At 34.8% G+C, this 19,885-nt stretch overlaps 1 protein-coding gene across 4 annotated transcripts in view; it reads left to right on the top strand.

The window, feature by feature from the left end:
• Positions 1 to 19,885, top strand: part of ANAPC10 (anaphase promoting complex subunit 10) — a 211,975-nt gene that overhangs the window by 72,801 nt on the left and 119,289 nt on the right. For 2 of the 4 annotated variants that reach the window (XM_043902526.1, XM_043902529.1), the window contains exon 5: positions 4,527 to 4,938. The exons of the other annotated variants lie outside the window; for them this stretch is intronic. In XM_043902526.1, coding sequence (XP_043758461.1) covers positions 4,527 to 4,757 — 231 coding nt within the window. In that variant the 3' untranslated portion in view covers positions 4,758 to 4,938. Of the gene's footprint in view, positions 1 to 4,526; positions 4,939 to 19,885 lie in introns of those variants that run through there. 4 annotated transcript variants of the gene reach the window in all.

The raw sequence follows: 19,885 nt of genomic DNA, 5'->3' as shown, positions 1-19,885 counted from the left end.
TGATATTTGATGTGATTTTCATTAACAAATGATTTCTTTTTTTTTTTTTGTCCTTTTTAAGGTAAGCTTTGTTTATGGTGGAGTTAATCCTTTACATCAACATATCCTTAGAGGATATCCTGAAATAAATCAGAGCCAGCGTAGAGCTAGTGACTTAGAGGTTGCTGATAGGAAGCAGAAGATCTTGGAGTCAGGCTGAGAGATCCCTTGAGAGAAACTCTTCATAAGAGAAGTTTGCCAACCCCTGCCCTACATCTGTAGTTAGCAGAATTGGGGGTATCTAGCCGATAAAAAATGTTAAGTGAGGGTATATATGGAAAAAGAGCCAAAAGGGGAGATGGTAAGAAGAAAGAATGAAGAGGAATATAGAAAAATTTACATTTTAATGGTGATATAAATTTTATTTATTGAGGTCCAAATTAGAAGTGGGGAAAAGAAGGAAGTTAAATTGGCAAAATTTTATCTTTTATTAATTTTCTGTTTAAAAATAACAAAAAATAGTGTAAATATTTTTCACTTAAAATATATTAGCCTTTTAATCATTGTTATAAAAAAAGGCATTAGAATTATACCTACTACACATATTTGAGTTTTTGTTTAATCCATGAAATAAGTTAAAATGTGGCAGGATCAGAATAATAACTCTTTGGAGATGACTGAGAAGTTTAAACAAGGTACAGTAGAACTGAAGTAGATACATGAGTTGTTTTTATGGCTTTCAGGCAATGTAGTTGATTGTGAAGCTATTTGAGAGATATTAATAGCTATATATACTTTGTAATATACTTTTAGTGACTGAGATCAGTAATTTTCTTATGTTCTGAAGAAATAATATATTAATATTTATTGAATAGTTTGCTATGTTTACAATGCCCCCAAATTATACACTACAGAATCTTAGTATAACTTCCATTACAGTGAAGCATTTAAAAAATACTCTAATAGTAGCATTGAGTCTATCAGAAGTAGATAGTCTGTCAGAAGTAGAAGTAGATAGATAATTAATTTGGTTAAATTTATTCAAAACATGATGCTGTTAAAGTGCTGCTCTCAGTATGTCTCAACATATCAGCAAATTTGGAAAACTCAGCAGTGGCCACAGGACTGGAAAAGGTCAGTTAATCATTCCAATCCCAAAGAAGGGCAATGCCAAAGAATGTTCAGACTTTTGTGTACCATTGTGTTCATTTCACATGCTAGCAAGTAATGCTAAAAATCCTTCAAGCTAGGCTGTAACAGTATGTGAACCAAGAACTTCCAAATGTACAAGCTGGGTTTAGAAAAGGCAGAGGAACCAGAGATCAAATTGCTAACATTTGTTGGCTCATAGAGAAAGCAAGGAAATTTCAGAAAAACATCTGCTTCATTGACTATGCTAAAGTCTTTGACTGTTTGGATCACAACAAACTGTGGAAAATTCTTAAAGAGATGAGAATATCAGACCACCTTCCCTGTCCCCCTAGAGACTTGTATGCAGGTCAAGAAGCAACAGTTAGAACCAGACATAGAACAACAGATTGGTAAAATTGGGAAAGGAGAACGTCAAGGCTGTATATCGTCCTCCTGCTTATTTAGCTTATATGCAGAGTACATCATGTGAAATGCCAGGCTCGATGAATAACAAGCTGGAATCAAGGTTGATGGGAGAAATATCAGTAACCTCAGATATGCAAATGATACCACCCTTATGGCAGTACGTGAAGAGGCGCTAAAGAGCCTCTTGATGAAGGTGAAAGAGGAGAGTGAAAAAGCTGACTTAAAATCCAACATTTAAAAAACTAAGATCATAGTGTCTGGTCCCATAACTTCATGGCAAATAGAAGGGGGAAAAGTGGAAGCAATGACAGATTTTATTTTCTTGGGCTCGAAAATCACTGTGGATGGTGACTGCAGCCATGAAATCAAAAAACACTTGCTCCTTGGAAGAAAAGCTATGACAAACCTAGACAGGGTATTAAAAAGCAGAGACATCACTTTGCCAACAAAGGTTCATATGGTCAAAGCTGTGGCGTTTCCAGTAGTCATGTATAGATGTGAGAGTTGGGTCATATAGATGGCTGAGAGCCAAAGAATTGATGCTTTTGAATTGTGGTGATAGAGAAGACTCTTGAGAGCCCTTGGACAGCAATGAGATCAAACAAGTCTACCTTAAAGGAAATCAACCCTGAATATTCATTGGAAGGACTGATGCTGAAGCTCCCATAATTTGACCACCTGATGTGAATAGCTGACTTCTTGGACAAGACCCTGATGGTGGGAAAGATTGAGGGCAGGAGGAGAAGGAAGTGACAGAGGATGAGGTGGTTAGTTGGCATCACCAACTCAATGGATGTGAGTTTGAGCAGACTCTGGGAGATGGTGAAAGATAGGGAAGCCTGGCGAGCTAAGTCCCTGGGGTCACAGTGTTGGACCCAACTTAGTAACTAAACAACAACAGTGAGGAGTTGAACAGAATCTTAGTTTTACCTTTTGGTCATTATTGAGATTCATTATTGCATACTTACCTGGAAAGTAGATTATTCTAGCCACAAGTGCTTTCCCCCTCCTCTGAACTCCTGTGGGTGTCCATTATCGTAGTTCCCTATTGTTGCTGTAGCATATAACCACACACTTAAAGCAACACGCAGTTATTATCTTACAGTTCTGAAGGTCAGAAGTCCAGAATGGACCTAATGGATTAAAACCAGGTGTCAGCAAGGTGGGCTCTTTTCTGGAGATTGTAAGGGAGAACTGTTCATTGCTTGTTCCATCTTTTAGAGGCTTCCAACATTCCTTGGCTTGTGGTTGCATCACTCAGTCTTTGCTTCCAGCATCACATCTCCTTTTCAGTCTCTCTTGGCTTTCCTCTTACAATGACCCTGTGATTACATTGCACCTACCCAGGATAATCTTTCCATCCCCAGGTCTTTAACTTAATCACATCTGCAAAATCATTTTGCCATATTAGTTAACATATTCAGGGAACTTGGGAAAGGACATGGACATCCCTAGGGGCCCATTATTCTTCCTACCACATCTTTCTCCTTTTGTTTAGAATCATTGGATGTCAGAGCTGAAAGGGACATTGGATGAAAACTTGTCCAATCCCTTTACTTTACACATGAAAAAACTGGATGAAACCAGAAAGCCTGTCTGTCTTTGTCTGCCTCTAAGGCTGTATTAAAAGATTTGAAATAAGGCCTTAGTTATGTTTTTTTGTGTTTAACTGTACTTTTATTGTAAGTATACAATATTTACTGCCTGAATAATTAAAAGGTTAGTCATAGAAACCAGGTATATCTTATCTGTAACTCGGCTATTTTGAGTTAGTGCTAATGGAAGTTTATCGAAAGCAACTGACTGAAAATACCATGAAGGGTAGGGATTCATTTATTCTTATATTTTAAAATTAAAAGAAAGAAATTATTCCATCTTAAAAATAACTACCTTTTTTAAGATGCCAATTCTCTGTTTCTTGCCCAACTCTCCTTTTGTCTACTCACCCTCCTTCATAAAAAATGAAAGACGAAAGAAAGAAACAAAGAGAAGAAAGAAAAGAAGGGAGAGAAGGAAAAGAAGATACAGTGGTGTTCACTTAATAGTTTTTCTAGAGTAACTCATGGAATCTGGATTGAGTTTCTTTGATATTCATTGCTATTGGGCTGGATTAATAAGTATTATCTGTAATAATATCATGTATTATCTGTAATGCATATCTTTCATATGTATTCAACCCAGGGATCGAACCCAGCTCTCCCACATTGCAGGCAGATTCTTTACCAGCTGAGCCACAAGGGAAGCCCATTCAATAACTAAGATAATTTAAAAATCAGTGTTTATCTTTTAAAAGCTATTTCATAACTTTAGGAAAATTTTTAAAAATTTAGGTTTATTTTTTGAATTACGATATTTCTTCTCTTGTTAAGGAAGGATAGTTTAGACTCTTGGTTAAAATAAAATGAAAAATTTTTAAAGTTTATTTGGAAAAACATTTTAAAAATCTCGATTTTAGGTTTAGATTGTCGTTCAGACTAGATAAATGGCTTACTGTTTTCCAAGAAAAAAAGCTTTGTCTGATGCTTATGCAATGACTGATTTTCTTTTGATATTCTTGTAGTTTATATAGAATCTGATTTATTGTTAGGTGAGTTTGGATGTATTAGACATGGTTCTTGAAATAAAATATACCAGAAGCATTATGTTCTAAGCATTTAGAGTCTTTTCTTACTTGTATCAGCATGGTTTTGCATTGGCCCTATACATCTATACATGTCTAAATCTAAACTTGTATGTTATATGAGTTTCATTAAATACTAAATTGCAAATAGTTCTATTTTTATTTTGTCAACTAAGATGGTACATGTAGGTGCTTAACAACTGTAAAAACGTGGACCATGCCAAAAGTGCCAAATAACTGATAATGTTTATTATATTGTCATGTTCTTGGTGAGAAAAATGTTAATTATAAGTCAACTTTAGAATGCATTCATTATAATAAATTATGTTTGTTGGGTGAAAACATAATCTGACTCTTCTTTTCTTGGCAGCAACTTGAATTGGTGGAACCAAGTGGCTGGATTCACGTTCCCTTAACTGATAATCATAAGAAGCCAACTCGCACATTCATGATACAGATTGCTGTTCTGGCCAATCACCAAAATGGAAGAGACACCCACATGAGGCAGATTAAAATATACACACCAGTGGAGGAGAGCTCCATTGGCAAGTTTCCTAGATGTACAACTATTGATTTCATGATGTACCGCTCAATAAGGTGACCTTAGAGCAAAAGCCATTAAACAGCAGTACATATTAAATCTGGTATCTTTATTGAAAAATAAATTAATTATTTTGCAATTTGGTATGCATTGAAAAGTATTTTATTGTAACTTTAATAAATACATTTTGGGTCATAATATCTTTATTTTCTTTAACATATAATAAGGCTCACATATTTTATAATTATTAAAAATGAACTTGAACTAATTATCTAATTTTCCTTATACCAAAAGAAAACCAATTGAACTGCAAAATTTTAAGATATACACAAGTATTTTTACTAACTAGGTAATTATTTCATATAGTGATCATGCATTAGAGTAATGATGGATTTCATGTTTGGGAACAAAACTATGTTTTATCAATAGATATTATCTTTACTAAGTCAAAATTATTATTAGTTTTTTCTATCCAGAGGAATGTCTTATATTAATGCTAGGCCTTTAAAAAAATTTTTTTTAATTTGTTTATTTGGTTGGTTCGAGTCTTAGTTGCAGCACACAGGATCTTCCTCTGTGGCACATGGACTTTAGTTGTGGCATGGGTTTAGTTGTTGCACAGCATGTGGGATCTTAGTTCCCCAACCAGAGATCGGACCTGTGGACCCCTGCATTGCACGGCAGATTCTTAACCACTGGATCACCAGAGAAGTCCCAATATTAGGCCTTTTAAAAAACTGTCAAAATAAGCTTAGCATCCAGTGTCTTATGAGAACCACTCTGATTTGGGGAATGTTATTAATTGTATCATAATTCTTGTACTTTCATGAAATATTTTTAACCCGAGTTGTCTATATCCTAATATTGTGTCAGATTGCTATTATAATCTACTGTTTATCCTAATTCTAATGCTGCTTATAGGATAGTTAGTTTCAAATTTGTGTCTGACACTGAAGCCCCATTCCCTGAGGGATAATGTAGCTCACAAAATTTTTAAAAATCCGTGAAATTATTCTTTACATATAAAAGTATTTTAAAGGTGCTTAAATGAATTTTCTTTCCATGGTTAAACGTGAATCCATTTGATTCTGTATGTCTTCCCCAGTGCTACTTGCTGCCCCCATATCTCTTACTTCGGGGGAGACAGAACTTCCCTGTATCGGCTGATTTTTTTCTTTTTGTGGTTGTGCTACATGCTTGTGAGCTCTTAGTTCCCCAACCAGGGCTCAAACCCGGGCCCTTGGCAGTGAAAGCATGGAGTCCTAGCCACCGGACCACCAGGGAATTCCCAGCCCTCATTGGCCCTTGTTTGGGAAAGATTCCTCAGAGGTTCTTGCATTACTGGGTAGACTGAAGTCTTAAATTAGCAATGTTTAAAAAATAATTATGTGTTTTATTTTATTGTGGCAGATTTGATTTATTGTGGCCACTGATTTATGTGGCTGCTATAAAAAATGAAGGTTTCATTTTTTTCACTCAGCAGAATCTCAGCTCTTTTTCTATGAGTTCCACAAAGAGTTTGTTATTTTCATTTTCTCCTTGGAGTAAGAAGCCTGGTAGGTGACTATATGGTCAGCAAGAAGTCTGTCACCAAAACTCATTTGAAATCAGCAAATTAATCCCGAATACACATGTGGGGTACTGGGAGGGGAAGAAGAGAGAGCTGAAGAAAAACATGGATAGGAATTTTAAAAACAGGAGCAAATCAAGGAAGTAAGAAGAGTAATATATAGTTGGCACTGTATTAGATGTTCTGTGTTAGTCTGATAAGGAAAACATTGATGTAAACAAAAGGTCTTCATCTAAGATACAGAGAAATCTAATAAAAAGTACAGGAGGTTTTATTAGTAATAATTGTCATTTATCAGATGCAGCCTGTTACTAATAGGTTGTGAAGAAACTCCTAAAATTAGTAGGGATTAAGAAGATTGTTGGGAAAATCAGAACGTTTTCTGCTTCTATTCCCTTTCCCTGTTTTCCAAAAGCCAGCTGGCTGACTACCTCATTAGGCATAGGAAAACTTGGTAGTGGAGGATTATAGAGGAAATGGTTCCCCTTATTTTAAGGATTATCTGAAGTACAAAAATAATACATAATTACCTGAAGCAATTTTATTTCTCCTTTGAAAGTGTAAATTATATATCCAGTAAAAGATTTGTATCTAGCATATATAAAGAACTCTTATAACTGAATAGGAAGAAAAAAATCCAATTAAAGTGAACAAAAGATTTAAGCCAACATTTCACCAATGCTCAACTTCATTGGATGTTAGGGAAATGCAAACTAAAATCTTAATGAGATACCATTTCACAGCCACTAGAATGACTGTGATTAAAAAGACAATTGCAAGTGTTAGCAAAGGTATGGAGGAATTGGACTTCATGTCAGACTGCTGATAAGGATGTAATTGATATATAAACACATTGATAAGGAATTTGGTAATTTTTTTAAAACTTTAACAGATACATATTATGTGACCAGTCATTCCACTTACAGGTAATTTACCAAAGAGAAAAGAGAGTGTATGTCCTTACAAAGACTTGCACGTGAGTGTTCATAGCAGCTTTATTTGTAGTACCTAAAAATTGGAAGCAAAGCAGGTGTTGTTCAGCAGGAGAAGAGGTAAATCCATGTAATAGAATACTACTCAATAATACAAATAAATGAAGTTAATTAATAATGCAACAATGTGGATAAATTTCCAAAATAATTATGCTGAAAGAAGCCACTAAAATGACTGTAGTCTGTATGATTTCATTTTCTAAAAATTCTAGAACATACTCATCAAGTGATAGAAAGCCTATCAGTGGTTGCATCGGATGGGGTGTAGAGAGAAGTCAGAAGGGATGAATTACTTGAACGGATGACAGAAATGTTCATTGTCTTGACTGTGGTACTGGTTTCACAGCTATATATACATACACCAAAATTTGCCAAGTTACACATTTAAAATGCCTTAGAAGCTGATTTAAAAAAAAAAAGCTTATTCTACCTGTTTCACATAGGAATCACCCAAAATGCTAAACTCAATGTAGTTGTATTTCTTATTGTATAGAATCTGAAAATATAAAACTAGCATTGAAAATCCATTTTAACAGTTAATAAAACAATGACAGCAAATTCATGGGTTCATCTGTAATCAGTATACATTTTTGAGTATTGATAAAACTGTGCAGTTGTAAGATTTAAATATTTTCATTTCACATGTAATCAAAGTAATCAAAGTATTGGACACTTTAAAAATCAGTTTATTACCTGAAGAAATATTGTCACAAGAAACTATAAAACTGTGGAATTATAAAATAGAACAGTTCATTGAAGAATAGTAAATACCCAACTTATGAAAACACTAACATATATTGAATGTTGAATTAGATGTAATAATAAAACCAAAGTAAATCCGATGCAGACTTTGCTTTCCAGTTGCTTTTAGTCTACTGAGGAAATAATAGGTCTCTGATAACCAGGTCAGAATTTAGAACGGTAAGATCACTCTGTTGAAAAGAGAGTTGACTTCCTGTTCAGGAAGTTAGAGGTAAAGCTAAAGAAGACACTGTGGAGGAAGTGGAATTTTGGAAATAAAGACTATTTGCAATATCAGTTACTCACTTTTCAAGCTTTGAACCCAAACTATCATTGTTTTTACATGAATAACAGTGATTAATTGGAAACAGATGATTTGTTTGTAAGGAATCCAGTGATGTTTTGTACATTTGAAGGCTTCCAATGATTAAAACACAGACCAATCTTGAAAAGTAATTTTTGACACCATGCCTCTGTCCTTTTTGTTATTATGACTACTAGTTACAGTACAAATTTTTATGAGTATAAAGTTTTGACTCAAATACAGATATTTGATGTGTTTCTAGTGTTAGAAAATTTTGCTTTAAATTCTTAATGTCTTATATGTCATTTTTAATTGACTTCTTGGTTATTAGCTTGTTTCGTCAATTACGTTTTAAAACGATGAGTTGCAGAATATGTTAAAGCATTAGGGAAAATAATACTTTGCAGTTGTGGTTATTTGGAGACACTTTTGCTTTGTGGATCTTTTAAACCAAGATTACCTTGTTTTGCCCACGTTGTTTTGGCTTTCCCCACTTCTGCTATGACTCCCTGGGGTATGGTGTTTGGAAGTGTTCACTGTACAAGGCTGTTTACCAGCCATCTACAAGGAGGCTCTCTGTGCTTCATGATCTGCCATTTAGTTGAGCCTGCTTCTGTGCAGTGGTGTCTAGAAAGCATTAGAGAGAAGACAACAACAAAAGCTTCAGGGATTACTTTATTAATTATCCATAATAATGACTTATTCTATTAACAGGACATATCTAAAGGCTAATTAATTAAGACTCCCCCCACTATAAATGTCTATAATCCATGACAATATTATATGAAAAGTTAAAATTATTTTTAGTAGCCAGTTATTTATTTATTATTTTTTAGTAACCAGTCTATATTATAGTTTTATGTGTAAGTACCCTCCCTTTTTTCTATGGCTAATCCTACGATGATTGTTTATTTTCTCTTGTACTTTCTGGTTAAAAGAACCAATTTACTATTTTGCCAACATAAGCAAAATTATAGCAACTTAAAGGTAGTCTACCTGCTTATGAAATCTTTTTCTGAGTGAATTAGTATTTCAGGAAGTGATATTTCACATCATGTATCATTGAAGCTCTAGTATTTACCATCTCAGTTGTTTTAATTATTGCACTTGTGGCTGTAAACTTTCCACTGATGGAGTTCAGTGATCATCGTAAGATGTTTTTCCACTGTGCATTTACTTTTCCAATGTTGAGAGCAAATTACGATTCTCTCCCTGTGGTCCTAGAAGTAACTCCTCCAACTGTTTTTATAGACTTTATTCTGAGACTGGCTCTCCTCTTTACCCTGGCATTCATCTATAGCTAGAGATCCAGATTTTAACAGATCATTTCCTGTTATTACTACAGCAGTATCAAAACACTGATCGCTTACCAAGAAGCAAAGTATTCAAAGGCTGAAGTAGAGAGTTCAACCAGCTGATTGTTTTTCAACTGTTAAAATTCATGAAAATCACAGGTTAAATGGATGCGAAGACAAAACGAAATAGACAGTAGGCTTAGTAAAAAGAAGGATGATTACAAGCCATCCAGCTGTTACGTTAGAACACACTCATGTGTGTATCAAGACAAAGGAAAGGGATTTTACTCTTTTAAAACTTTATTTCTTAAGGTAACATTCAGTAACTGATAAGAGATGCAAGGAACTTATTCTTCAGAAGTCTTCTTTCACTTTTTTTCCCATCATCTGGGCTATTTGGAACAAAATTCATCATTTCTTTCTTGAAATCTTCAACTGTTAGGCTGGTATTTGGTTGTAATTTTGACTCTTCTCCTTCATCTTTCTATACTCAGTAACTGTAAACCCTGAAGATTCTTTCTCCACATTAATTACCACTTTTAGTTTTACCTCATTCACATCTTTCTGGGTCAGTTCAGTCTTACCAAAAAATAAAAGGTATCAGATAAAACTTTCTAATCTTGCAAACTGGAATAGATGCTAACAATGCTGTCCTTTAATACACGTGTGCATTCCCATTGGTAGGAAATGAGTGTCACACTAAACAGGAAGCTCCAGTGTTCTCTTACCCTGTCTGACTAGTTCTAAGCCAGTCTCCTAGACCCACTCTTACTGCTGATTCTAGTTCTGAATTCCTTAGCTGCTTTTAGCCACTTCTTCTGTCTGTTTGTTCTTGGCCCTTTGGAATTTCACGATAAGGATTAATTTTCTAAAAGAAATGTTGTATTCTTAGGTCATTTTGGGTACATTTTCTCTATTTTAGTCAATTGAATAATAGTCACTATCTTAGACTAATAACAAAGCTGATCATTTTAGTAACACTGTGCCAATGAAGAAAGATAAATACAGTTTGGCATATACATTTACTAAGGTTGGAAAGCATGCAACACATTTTATGAAGATTTATTTAGATGGAAATAGTCGACTGTCATTTTTTTGTTATTAAGGATACTTGATTACTTATCCCTATTAAATTAAAAAGATGTTGACTCTACAATGCTGTGGTCAATTGTACTGCATATAGTTTCCAAGAGAAAAATTGTCTTTTTTCAAACAACATATACGATTATATTCCTTATATCCTGTGTAGAATATAAATAAGTAGAAAATGTATTTCCTATTTAGAATTTATAATCTAGCTGATGATAGCTATGAACACAGACATTCATGCATACTTAATGGAAGATAGTATTGAGCTAAACAGATAAGTATCATTTTAATAAGGATAAATATCACCAATGCCCAGGGTAGTCAGTAAGGTTCTTATGAAAGAGAAATTCATGCACATAGGGTATCTAAGGAGGCCTTCTTCCCAGCTTATGTACAAGTCGAGAAATAGTGAAGGTAAAGGTCAGAGTATCACCTTCTTTCTTGACAGACTACAGATTGATGGATGTGTTTTTAAGTCTTAGCTAATTTGGGCTTTTCTAATAATGAATCCTTAAGATTCAGGTCATAACTGGCTGCCCTGAAGGAGTCAGGAAGCTCCCTAGAAGGAGGATGGAATTTTGTTTTTCCTATGTTTACAAATCAAAAGTTTACCTCCTCAGGGATGGAGTATTGGGGTGGAGAGTGGCTCAGAGTAAAGGAACCGAGTTTCCTTTTAGTTGGGAGTCATCAGGAGTGGGGAGGAAGTGTTTCTAAATTTACATTCTGGTTCCAGAACAGCATGCAATTTTAAGTAGAGATAAATGAGAAGGCATTTTAGGCATGGAAAACTACGCATTTGTGGAGGAATGAGGAGATTATATTCAGATTACAGTAAGCAGGGTTTTAGTAACATGTTAATTTAGGATGAAAGAAAGGTAGGGCAGGATGGGGTGAAAGTTTAATCTTACCCTGTTAAGTATGGATAACTAGTTTTATACTCATACCCTTATATTCCTCTTATATTGAATGCTACATTTTTTAAAAAATTTTTTATTGGTGGATAATTGCTTTAAAAATGTGCTGGTTTCTGCCATACATCAACATGAATCAGTCACAGGTATGCATGTGTCTCCTCCCTCTTGAATTTGCCTCCTATCTTTCACCGCATCCCACAGAGCACTGGGTTGAGCTCCCTATGTCACACAGCCAATTCCTACTGGCTATCTGTTCTACATATGGTAATATACACGTTTCCATGCTGCTCTCAATTCATCCCACCCTCTCCTTCCCCACTGTGTCCGCAGGTCTGTTCTCTATGTCTGCATCTCCACTGCTGCCCTGCAACAGTAGGTTCATCAGTGCTGTCTTTCTAGATTCCATACACATGCTTTAATATACAATATTTATCTTTCTCACTCTACAGTAGCTCTAGGTTCATCCACCTCATTAGGACTGACTCAAATGCATTCTATTTTATAGCTGAGTAATACTCCATTGTATATATGTACCACAGTTTCTGAATCTGTTCATCTGTCGATGGGTGAATCATCTTCCATGTCCTAGCTATTGTAAAAAGTGCTGCAGTGAACATTGAGGTACACACATCTCTTTCAATTACGTTTTTCTCAGGGTATATGCCAAGTACTGGCAATGTTTGGTCATCTGGTAGTTTTATTCCTAGTTTTTTAAGGAATCACCATACTCTTCTTTGTAATAGCTATTTCAATTTACATTCCCACAGAGCAAGAGGGTTCCCTTTCCTCCACGTCATTTCCAAATGCTGTATTTTTATTAAAACTTTGGAAGAGAAAAGATGCAATATGGTAGCCTAACACCTATCACCATTGTAAGTTGTGAAGGAGACTATGGAACTAAACTATTTTTTAAATGGAACTAAACTATTTTTTAAACTAATTTTATGTAAATCGAAAGATTTATTTAACATTTGTCTTAATTAAGATTGGACCTTGAAGAAGACTATCAAAAGTTTGCCTGGGATAAACAGTTGGGTGGAAATCTGTACTTTTCCAAAGGGAATTGCTCAGTGGATGAGGCCTGTGGAACCACGAAGTGTCCACTCAATTTGGATTCATTGTTCCAGGTTCTCTCCTTTCATTCCAGAGATTTAGATAATAAAGGGAATTCTTAGAAAAATCCACTTGAAAGCAAAACTATCAGAAATCATACACAGCTCCAAATAAGGCTCTCAAGTGGCCATTATAAAAATATTTGAGTTTTTGGATGTGTTATGTGTTTAAACAAAGTCATCATTTAGTAGAAATACAACTTGAGTCCTTTGGGTCCAATTTGTGCTTGTCTTACATCTAATTACTTTTAGATTCAAAAATAAAGACTTCTTTTAGAAATGAAGTCTTTGAAACAGTATTATTCATACTATGTGTGTGTGTTAGTCACTTAGTCCTGTCTGACTCTTTGCAACCCCATGGACTGTATGTAGCCCACCAGGCTCCTCTGTCCATGGAAATCTCCAGGCAGGAATACTAGAGTGAGTTGCTATTCCCTTCTCCAGGGGATCTTCCCAACCCAGGGATCAAACCTGGATCTCCTGCATTACAGGCAGATTCTTTACTGCCTGAGCTACCAGGGAAACCCATTCATACTTAAATTCCTTTAAAGATATGAAATATACTAGTGATAATGAAGAATGACATAGTGTATGTCATAGTGATATGAAGAATGACAAGCACAGTTCCTTGATTTAAATAATAGAAACAATTTTGCACATGCTCTTTGTATAGCTAGTGAATACAAGAAATTTTTAATGTGTGTGAAATTTTCTATTATTTGCAAGCTAAAAGGAAGTAACTCAGTGATGTAGGAATCATATGAGCACCTAAACCCTATCTGTGTAATCTTTGGCTAAAGATTTTATCAGCTTTTTCCTTTTTAGGTGTGTGTGTGTGTGTGTGTAGCGTAATGTATATACAGTGAAATGCACCAAACACTAGCTCAATGAATTAGGTCAAAGTGGACGCCCAAGTGCATGCCAAAGGCTAAAATACCTCCTTGGAAGCCCTTTTCGTGTGCCATCTCAACCACTGTTTCCTTCCTTCCCTCCAAGATTGACCTCTACCCCTAAAGTAATATCCATGTGTATGAATATATACAATGTGCAGTATATTTTCTTTTGTGTTGGTTTCCTTTTACTCAGCATGATTTTTGTAATATATATTCATATTACTGTATCTTATAGCTGTAGTCTGTTCATTTTTACCACTGTTTATCTAGTATTCTATTGTAGGAATATTGTTTTTGTTTAGTCTCTAAGTTGTATCCAACTGTTTTGTGACCCCCATGGACTGTAGCCTCTAGGCCCCTCTTTCCATAGGATTTCCCAGGCAAGAATGCTGGAATGGGTTGGCGTTTCCTTTTCCAGGGGATCTTCCCGACCCAGGGATTGAGCCCACGTCTCCTGCATTGGCAGATTCTTTACTGCTGAGCTACCAGGGAAGCCCCTATTGTAGGAATATATAATAATTTGTTTACTCATTCTACTGATGTTTGTTATTGTGTTTTCCCATTTGAGGCTATTACAAATAATGCTGTTAAGAAATTCTACTACCTGTCTTTTGACTCATATCACATGTGTATTTCTGTTACGTATGTATATGAGAGCCATATACCTCACACAAAGGGTATATGTATGCTCATTGTTTGTAGATAATGCTTCATCATTTTCCGAAGTGCATATAATCATTCACATGTCAACAGCAGGGTGTGAGTCCCTGCTGCTCCGTACACTCACCAATTTAGTATTGTTGGTCTTTTAAATTTTAGCCACTTTGATGAATGTAGTGTTGTCTTATTGTTTTAATTTTCTGTTCGTAGTAGTTAATGAGGTCAAGCCACGTTTCATATGTTTGTTGTCAATTTGGATAACGTCTTTTGTGAAGCATTCTAATCTTTTGTTCATTTAAAAATTTTATCTTGTTTTCCTTGTTGATTTATAAAAGTGCTTCACATATTCTGGTTATAAATGCTTTGACAGTTATCAGTGTTGTAACTGTCTTCTACTCTATGATTTGCCTTTTTCATTCTCCTAAAGATGGGATCTCTTAATGAACAGAAATTCTCACTTTTAATATAAACCAATTTATTAATCTTTTCCATGAAGTTTAGTGATTTTTATGCAGTAAAAAGTCTTTTCCAACCTGCAAATTGTACAGATAGTCTCTTATATTATCTTCTAAAAGCTTTATTTGCTTTGTTGTGCAGATTTAAGTGTGCAATCCATCTTAGATGATAAGAAATTAAATTTCAGTTTTTTCTTCCATATACATTGACCCAGCACCATTCATTGAAGACCATAATTTCCCGTTGCTCTACAGTGTCACCTTTATTTCAAATCAAGTGTCTATATGTGTGTGGTATGTATTTGAGTTCCCTACACAATCCAATTTGTCTCTTGTACCAAAAACATACTGTCTTATTACTGTTGGTTTGTAACACATTTTGATATCAGGTATAGTTATATCAAGTGCAGTGTGTTCCTTCTTAACACTCTCAAGTATTCTTGACATTCTTCATTAGTAGTAGTATATACATTTTGAATTCAGCTTATCAGGGTACATGCATGCATGTGTGGACACAAACACACACAAACTGGATAGAATTTTTCTTGCGATTGCTATGAATCTATAAATCAATTTGATAATTTATGCTGCACTTCATGGGGTCACAAAGAGTCCGACATGACTTAGTGACTGAACAACAACAGCAACACGCTTTTACAATATTGTCTTCTGAGTTACTAAAAACTCCCATGTATTTCAGTGGTGTTTTATACATTTTTAGGGAGACATCTTGTACATGTTTTGTAGATTTACTTCTAAGAATTTGATATGTTTGATGATATTATGGATGATACTAGTGGTGCTGGGAAAACTGGTCAACCACTTGTAAAAGGATGAAACTAGAACACTTTCTAACACCATACACAAAAATAAACTCAAAATGGATTAAAGATCTAAACATAGGACCAGCAACTATTAAACTCCTAGAGGAAAACATAGGCAAAACACTCTCCGACATAAACCACAGCAGGATCCTCTATGACCCACCTCCCAGAATATTGGAAATAAAAGCAAAAATAAACAAATGGGACCTAATTAAAATTAAGAGCTTCTGCACAACAAAGGAAACTATAAGCAAGGTGAAAAGACAGCCTTCAGAATGGGAGAAAATAGTAGCAAACAAAGCAATGGACAAAGAATTAATCTCAAAAATATACAAGCAACTCCTGCAGCTCAATTCCGGAAAAATAAAAGACCCAATCAAAAAGTGGGCCAAAGAACTAAACAGACATTTCTCCAAAGAAGACATACAGATGGCTAACAAACACATGAAAAGATGCTCAACATCACTCATTATCAGAGAAATGCAAATCAAAACCACAATGAGGTACCATTACACGCCAGTCAGGATGGCTGCTATCCAAAAGTCTACAAGCAATAAATGCTGGAGCAGGTGCAGAGAAAAGGGAACCCTCTTACACTGTTGGTGAGAATGCAAACTAGTATAGCCGCTATGGAGAACAGTGTGGAGATTTCTTTAAAAACTGGAAATAGAACTGCCGTATGACCCAGCAATCCCACTTCTGGGCATACACACCGAGGAAACCAGATCTGAAAGAGACATGTGCACCCCAATGTTCATCGCAGCACTGGTTATAATAGTCAGGACATGGAAGCAACCTAGATGCCCATCAGCAGATGAATGGATAAGGAAGCTGTGGTACATATACACCATGGAATATTACTCAGCCATTAAAGAGAATACATTTGAATCAGTTCTAATGAGGAGGATGAAACTGGAGCCTATCACACAGATTGAAGTAAGCCAAAAAGAAAAACACCAATACAGTATACTAACGCGTATATATGGAATCTAGAAAGATGGTAACGATAACCCTATATGCGAGACAGCAGAAGAGACACAAATGTATTGAACAGTCTTTTGGACTCTGTGGGAGAGGGCGAGAGCGGGATGATATGGGAGCATGGCATTGAAACATGTAAATTATCATATGTGAAACAAATCGCCAGTCCAGGTTCGATGCATGATACAGGATGCTCGGGGCTGGTGCATTGGGATGACCCAGAGGGATGGGATGGGGAGGGAGATGGGAGGGGGGTTCAGGATGGGGAACACATGTACACCCATGGTGGATTCAAGTCAATTAAAAATTTTTTATTTCGGTAAATAGAAGTAAAATTAATTTTTTATTTTCACTTTATATCTAGTAAATTTGTTACTTACCTCTAATTAGAATTTTCTGTAGATTCTCTTTACATTTCTAAATGATGGCTATTTTATTTCTTTTCTTTTTCTTATACTTTTACTTATTTTATTTCCTTTTTATACTAGCTACATCCTCCTGTGGTGTATTGAAGTCTGACATATAAATTGAAAACCATTGAGAGCAGTCATTCGTATCTTATTTCCGGTCCCAGCTTTCAAGATTTCACTGTTGTGTATGTTTGCTTAGGGTTTTTTTTTTGTTTTGTTTTTTGAGAAATACTTAATATTGATAAAATCAATGCTAGTCCCTTGTATTTCTAGTTTACTAATTCTTTTATTTATTAAAATCATGAGTGAATATTGAATGTATAAGATGCTTTTCTTGAACCTGTTGAAATAACCATAAGATTTTTTTTCTCTATTTTATAGTATGTTGAATTATATTGGATGATTTTTGAATGTTAAATTAATCATCTTTCCTGGAATAAATCCTACATGTGAATCACTGGACTTGGCTAAAAATTAGTTTAAGACTTTTTCATCATTAGTGAGTTGACCTGTGATATTCCTTTTTTTGTACTGTCCTTATCATGTTTTTGGTTTCATAAAATGAATGGGAAAGTTCTTAAATTTTTCTGTTTTTTGGAAGAGTTTGTGTAAGACTAATAATTTCTTAAGTGATTTATAAAATTCACTGTGAAGACATAATGATAAGTTTGACTGTTAATTTTGAATAGATGGAGAACTATTCAGATTTTTGCACTTCTTTCTGTGTTAAGTTTTGGTAATTTTTGTATTTTATTGGGAATTTATCCATTTATATTTTCAAATTTATTGGCATAAGTTATTCATAGTGTCATTTTATGGTATTTAGAATGTCTAAAGGATCTGTGGTGGTAGATCCCTTATCATTCCTGACTTTGTGATATCTCAATTTTCTTGTCAGCCTCAGTAGAGGCTGACAGTAGAGTACTCTACTCAGTAGAGTAATATATATAATGTATAATATAATATATACATAAATTTATATAAGTTTATAAATTTATATACATTTATAAATTTATATAAAATATATGTACATATATTTTATATATATATATATATAAGGTCAGGTTTGTTAATTGTGTTGTCCAATATTATATATTCTGATTATTTTGTCTGCTAATTCTATCCTTTAATAAGAAAGTTGTATGAAAATCTTCCACATGATTGTGGATTTGCCTACTCTTTCTAGTAATCCTGTCAATTTTATCTTTATATATTTTGAGGCTCTGTTACTAAGTACATACACACTTAGAATTATTATTTCTCTCTGAACAATCAAACCATGTAGTATGAAGTGTACTTCTTTGTCTCTAGTAATTTTTTTTTGCCATAAAGTCTGCTTTGTCTAATTTAATAAAGCTATGCTTGTCTTCCTTTGATTACTATTTAAATGTTATATCTTTTTCCATTTTTCTTTCTATCATTTCATATCCTTATATTTCTTACATGCTTTTTGTAAATATAATCTTTTTTCACACACTTTGACTCTCTGGTAGGAAGAAATCTATTTGGCTTATTTGGAAGATAGTGCTTTCCCAACCAATGCAAGTAAGAAGTTTGACCTTTAACTTCCTTCAGGGAAACAACTGATGAATTTTGGATAGGTGAGTGGTAACATGTTTTACGAGGATTAAATCAGTAAGATTCAACTAGAGCAGGAAGCACTGGATGCAATAAAGTTAGGTTCTGAATGCTTTAAAATAATATAGTGTCTAGAACAATGGCACTTAATAAATGATGAGCTTACAAACAAATATTTGATGACCAAATGAGAAACCCAGATGTGCTGTGTGATGAGAGGCCAAAATAGGAAGTGGCAGAAAAGGACTGGAAATATAAAACAGACAAGATTCATTGTCTGTTTTAAGTGTGGCTAGGCAGAAATTTTTAAGTGTAGACATTGATTTAAACATATTGATATCATGCTGAGATATTTATATAGGTGTATATTATATGGGGGCCTCAGAAGAATAAATTAGGTAAGGAGAAAATGGTGAATATATTGATCATTAATTTATAAGCAGTGCAAATGTTATATACAGGGAAAATTTTAAAGAAGAATATAACACTTGCCTTCATCACCACCTCTCCCAACTTTCAAACTACCATGTTTGATCTGATTTATAGATTATATTCTCCAGATCCTGTATAGGCAGTTGCTTGATCTGTGTTTTTCAGGTACTTTTGAAGAAAGAGCCTCAATTTACACATTTCCAAGAGGAGGCTATTTTCCCTGCAGTAGTTAACTCTTAAGTGCTTTCACAACTGTATATTATTACATAGTTTCAAAATAACTCAGTGGTAAAAATTTAGTTCTTTATATACCAGACCACTTTACCTGCCTCCTTAGAAGCCTGTATGCAGGTCAAGAAGCAACTGTCAGAACTGGACATGGAACAATGGACTGATTCCAAATTGGGAAAGGAGTAAGTCAAGGCGGTATACTGTCACCCTACTTATTTAACTTCTATGCAGACTATATCATGCAAAATGCTGGGCTGGATGAAGCACAAGCTGGAATCAAGATTGCTGGGAGAAATATCAATAACCTCAAATATGCAGATGACACCACCCTTAAGGCAGAAAGTGAAGAGGAACTGAAGAGCCTCCTGATGAAAGTGAAAGAGGAGAGTGAAAATACTGGCTTAAAACTCAACATTCAGAAAACTAAGATCATGGCATCCGGTCCCATCCCTTCATGGCAAATAGACGGTGAAACAATGGAAACAGTGAGAGACTTTAGTTTGGGGGGCTCCAGAATCACTGCAGATGGTGACTGCAGCCATGAAATTAAAAGACACTTGCTTCTTGGAAGAAAAGCTATTAAAAAGCAGAGACACTGCTTCACCAACAGATGTCCGTCTAGTCAAAGCTATGGTTTTTCCAGTAGTCATGTATGGATGTGAGAGGTGGACTATAAAGAAAGCTGAGCACTGGAGTTGATGCTTTTG

This window comes from Cervus elaphus, chromosome 5, assembly GCF_910594005.1.
Source record: "Cervus elaphus chromosome 5, mCerEla1.1, whole genome shotgun sequence".
In the NCBI taxonomy this organism is placed as follows: Eukaryota; Metazoa; Chordata; class Mammalia; order Artiodactyla; family Cervidae; genus Cervus; species Cervus elaphus.
Note: the sequence above shows the minus strand (reverse complement) of the source record. Positions and strands in the feature narration are given on the sequence as shown.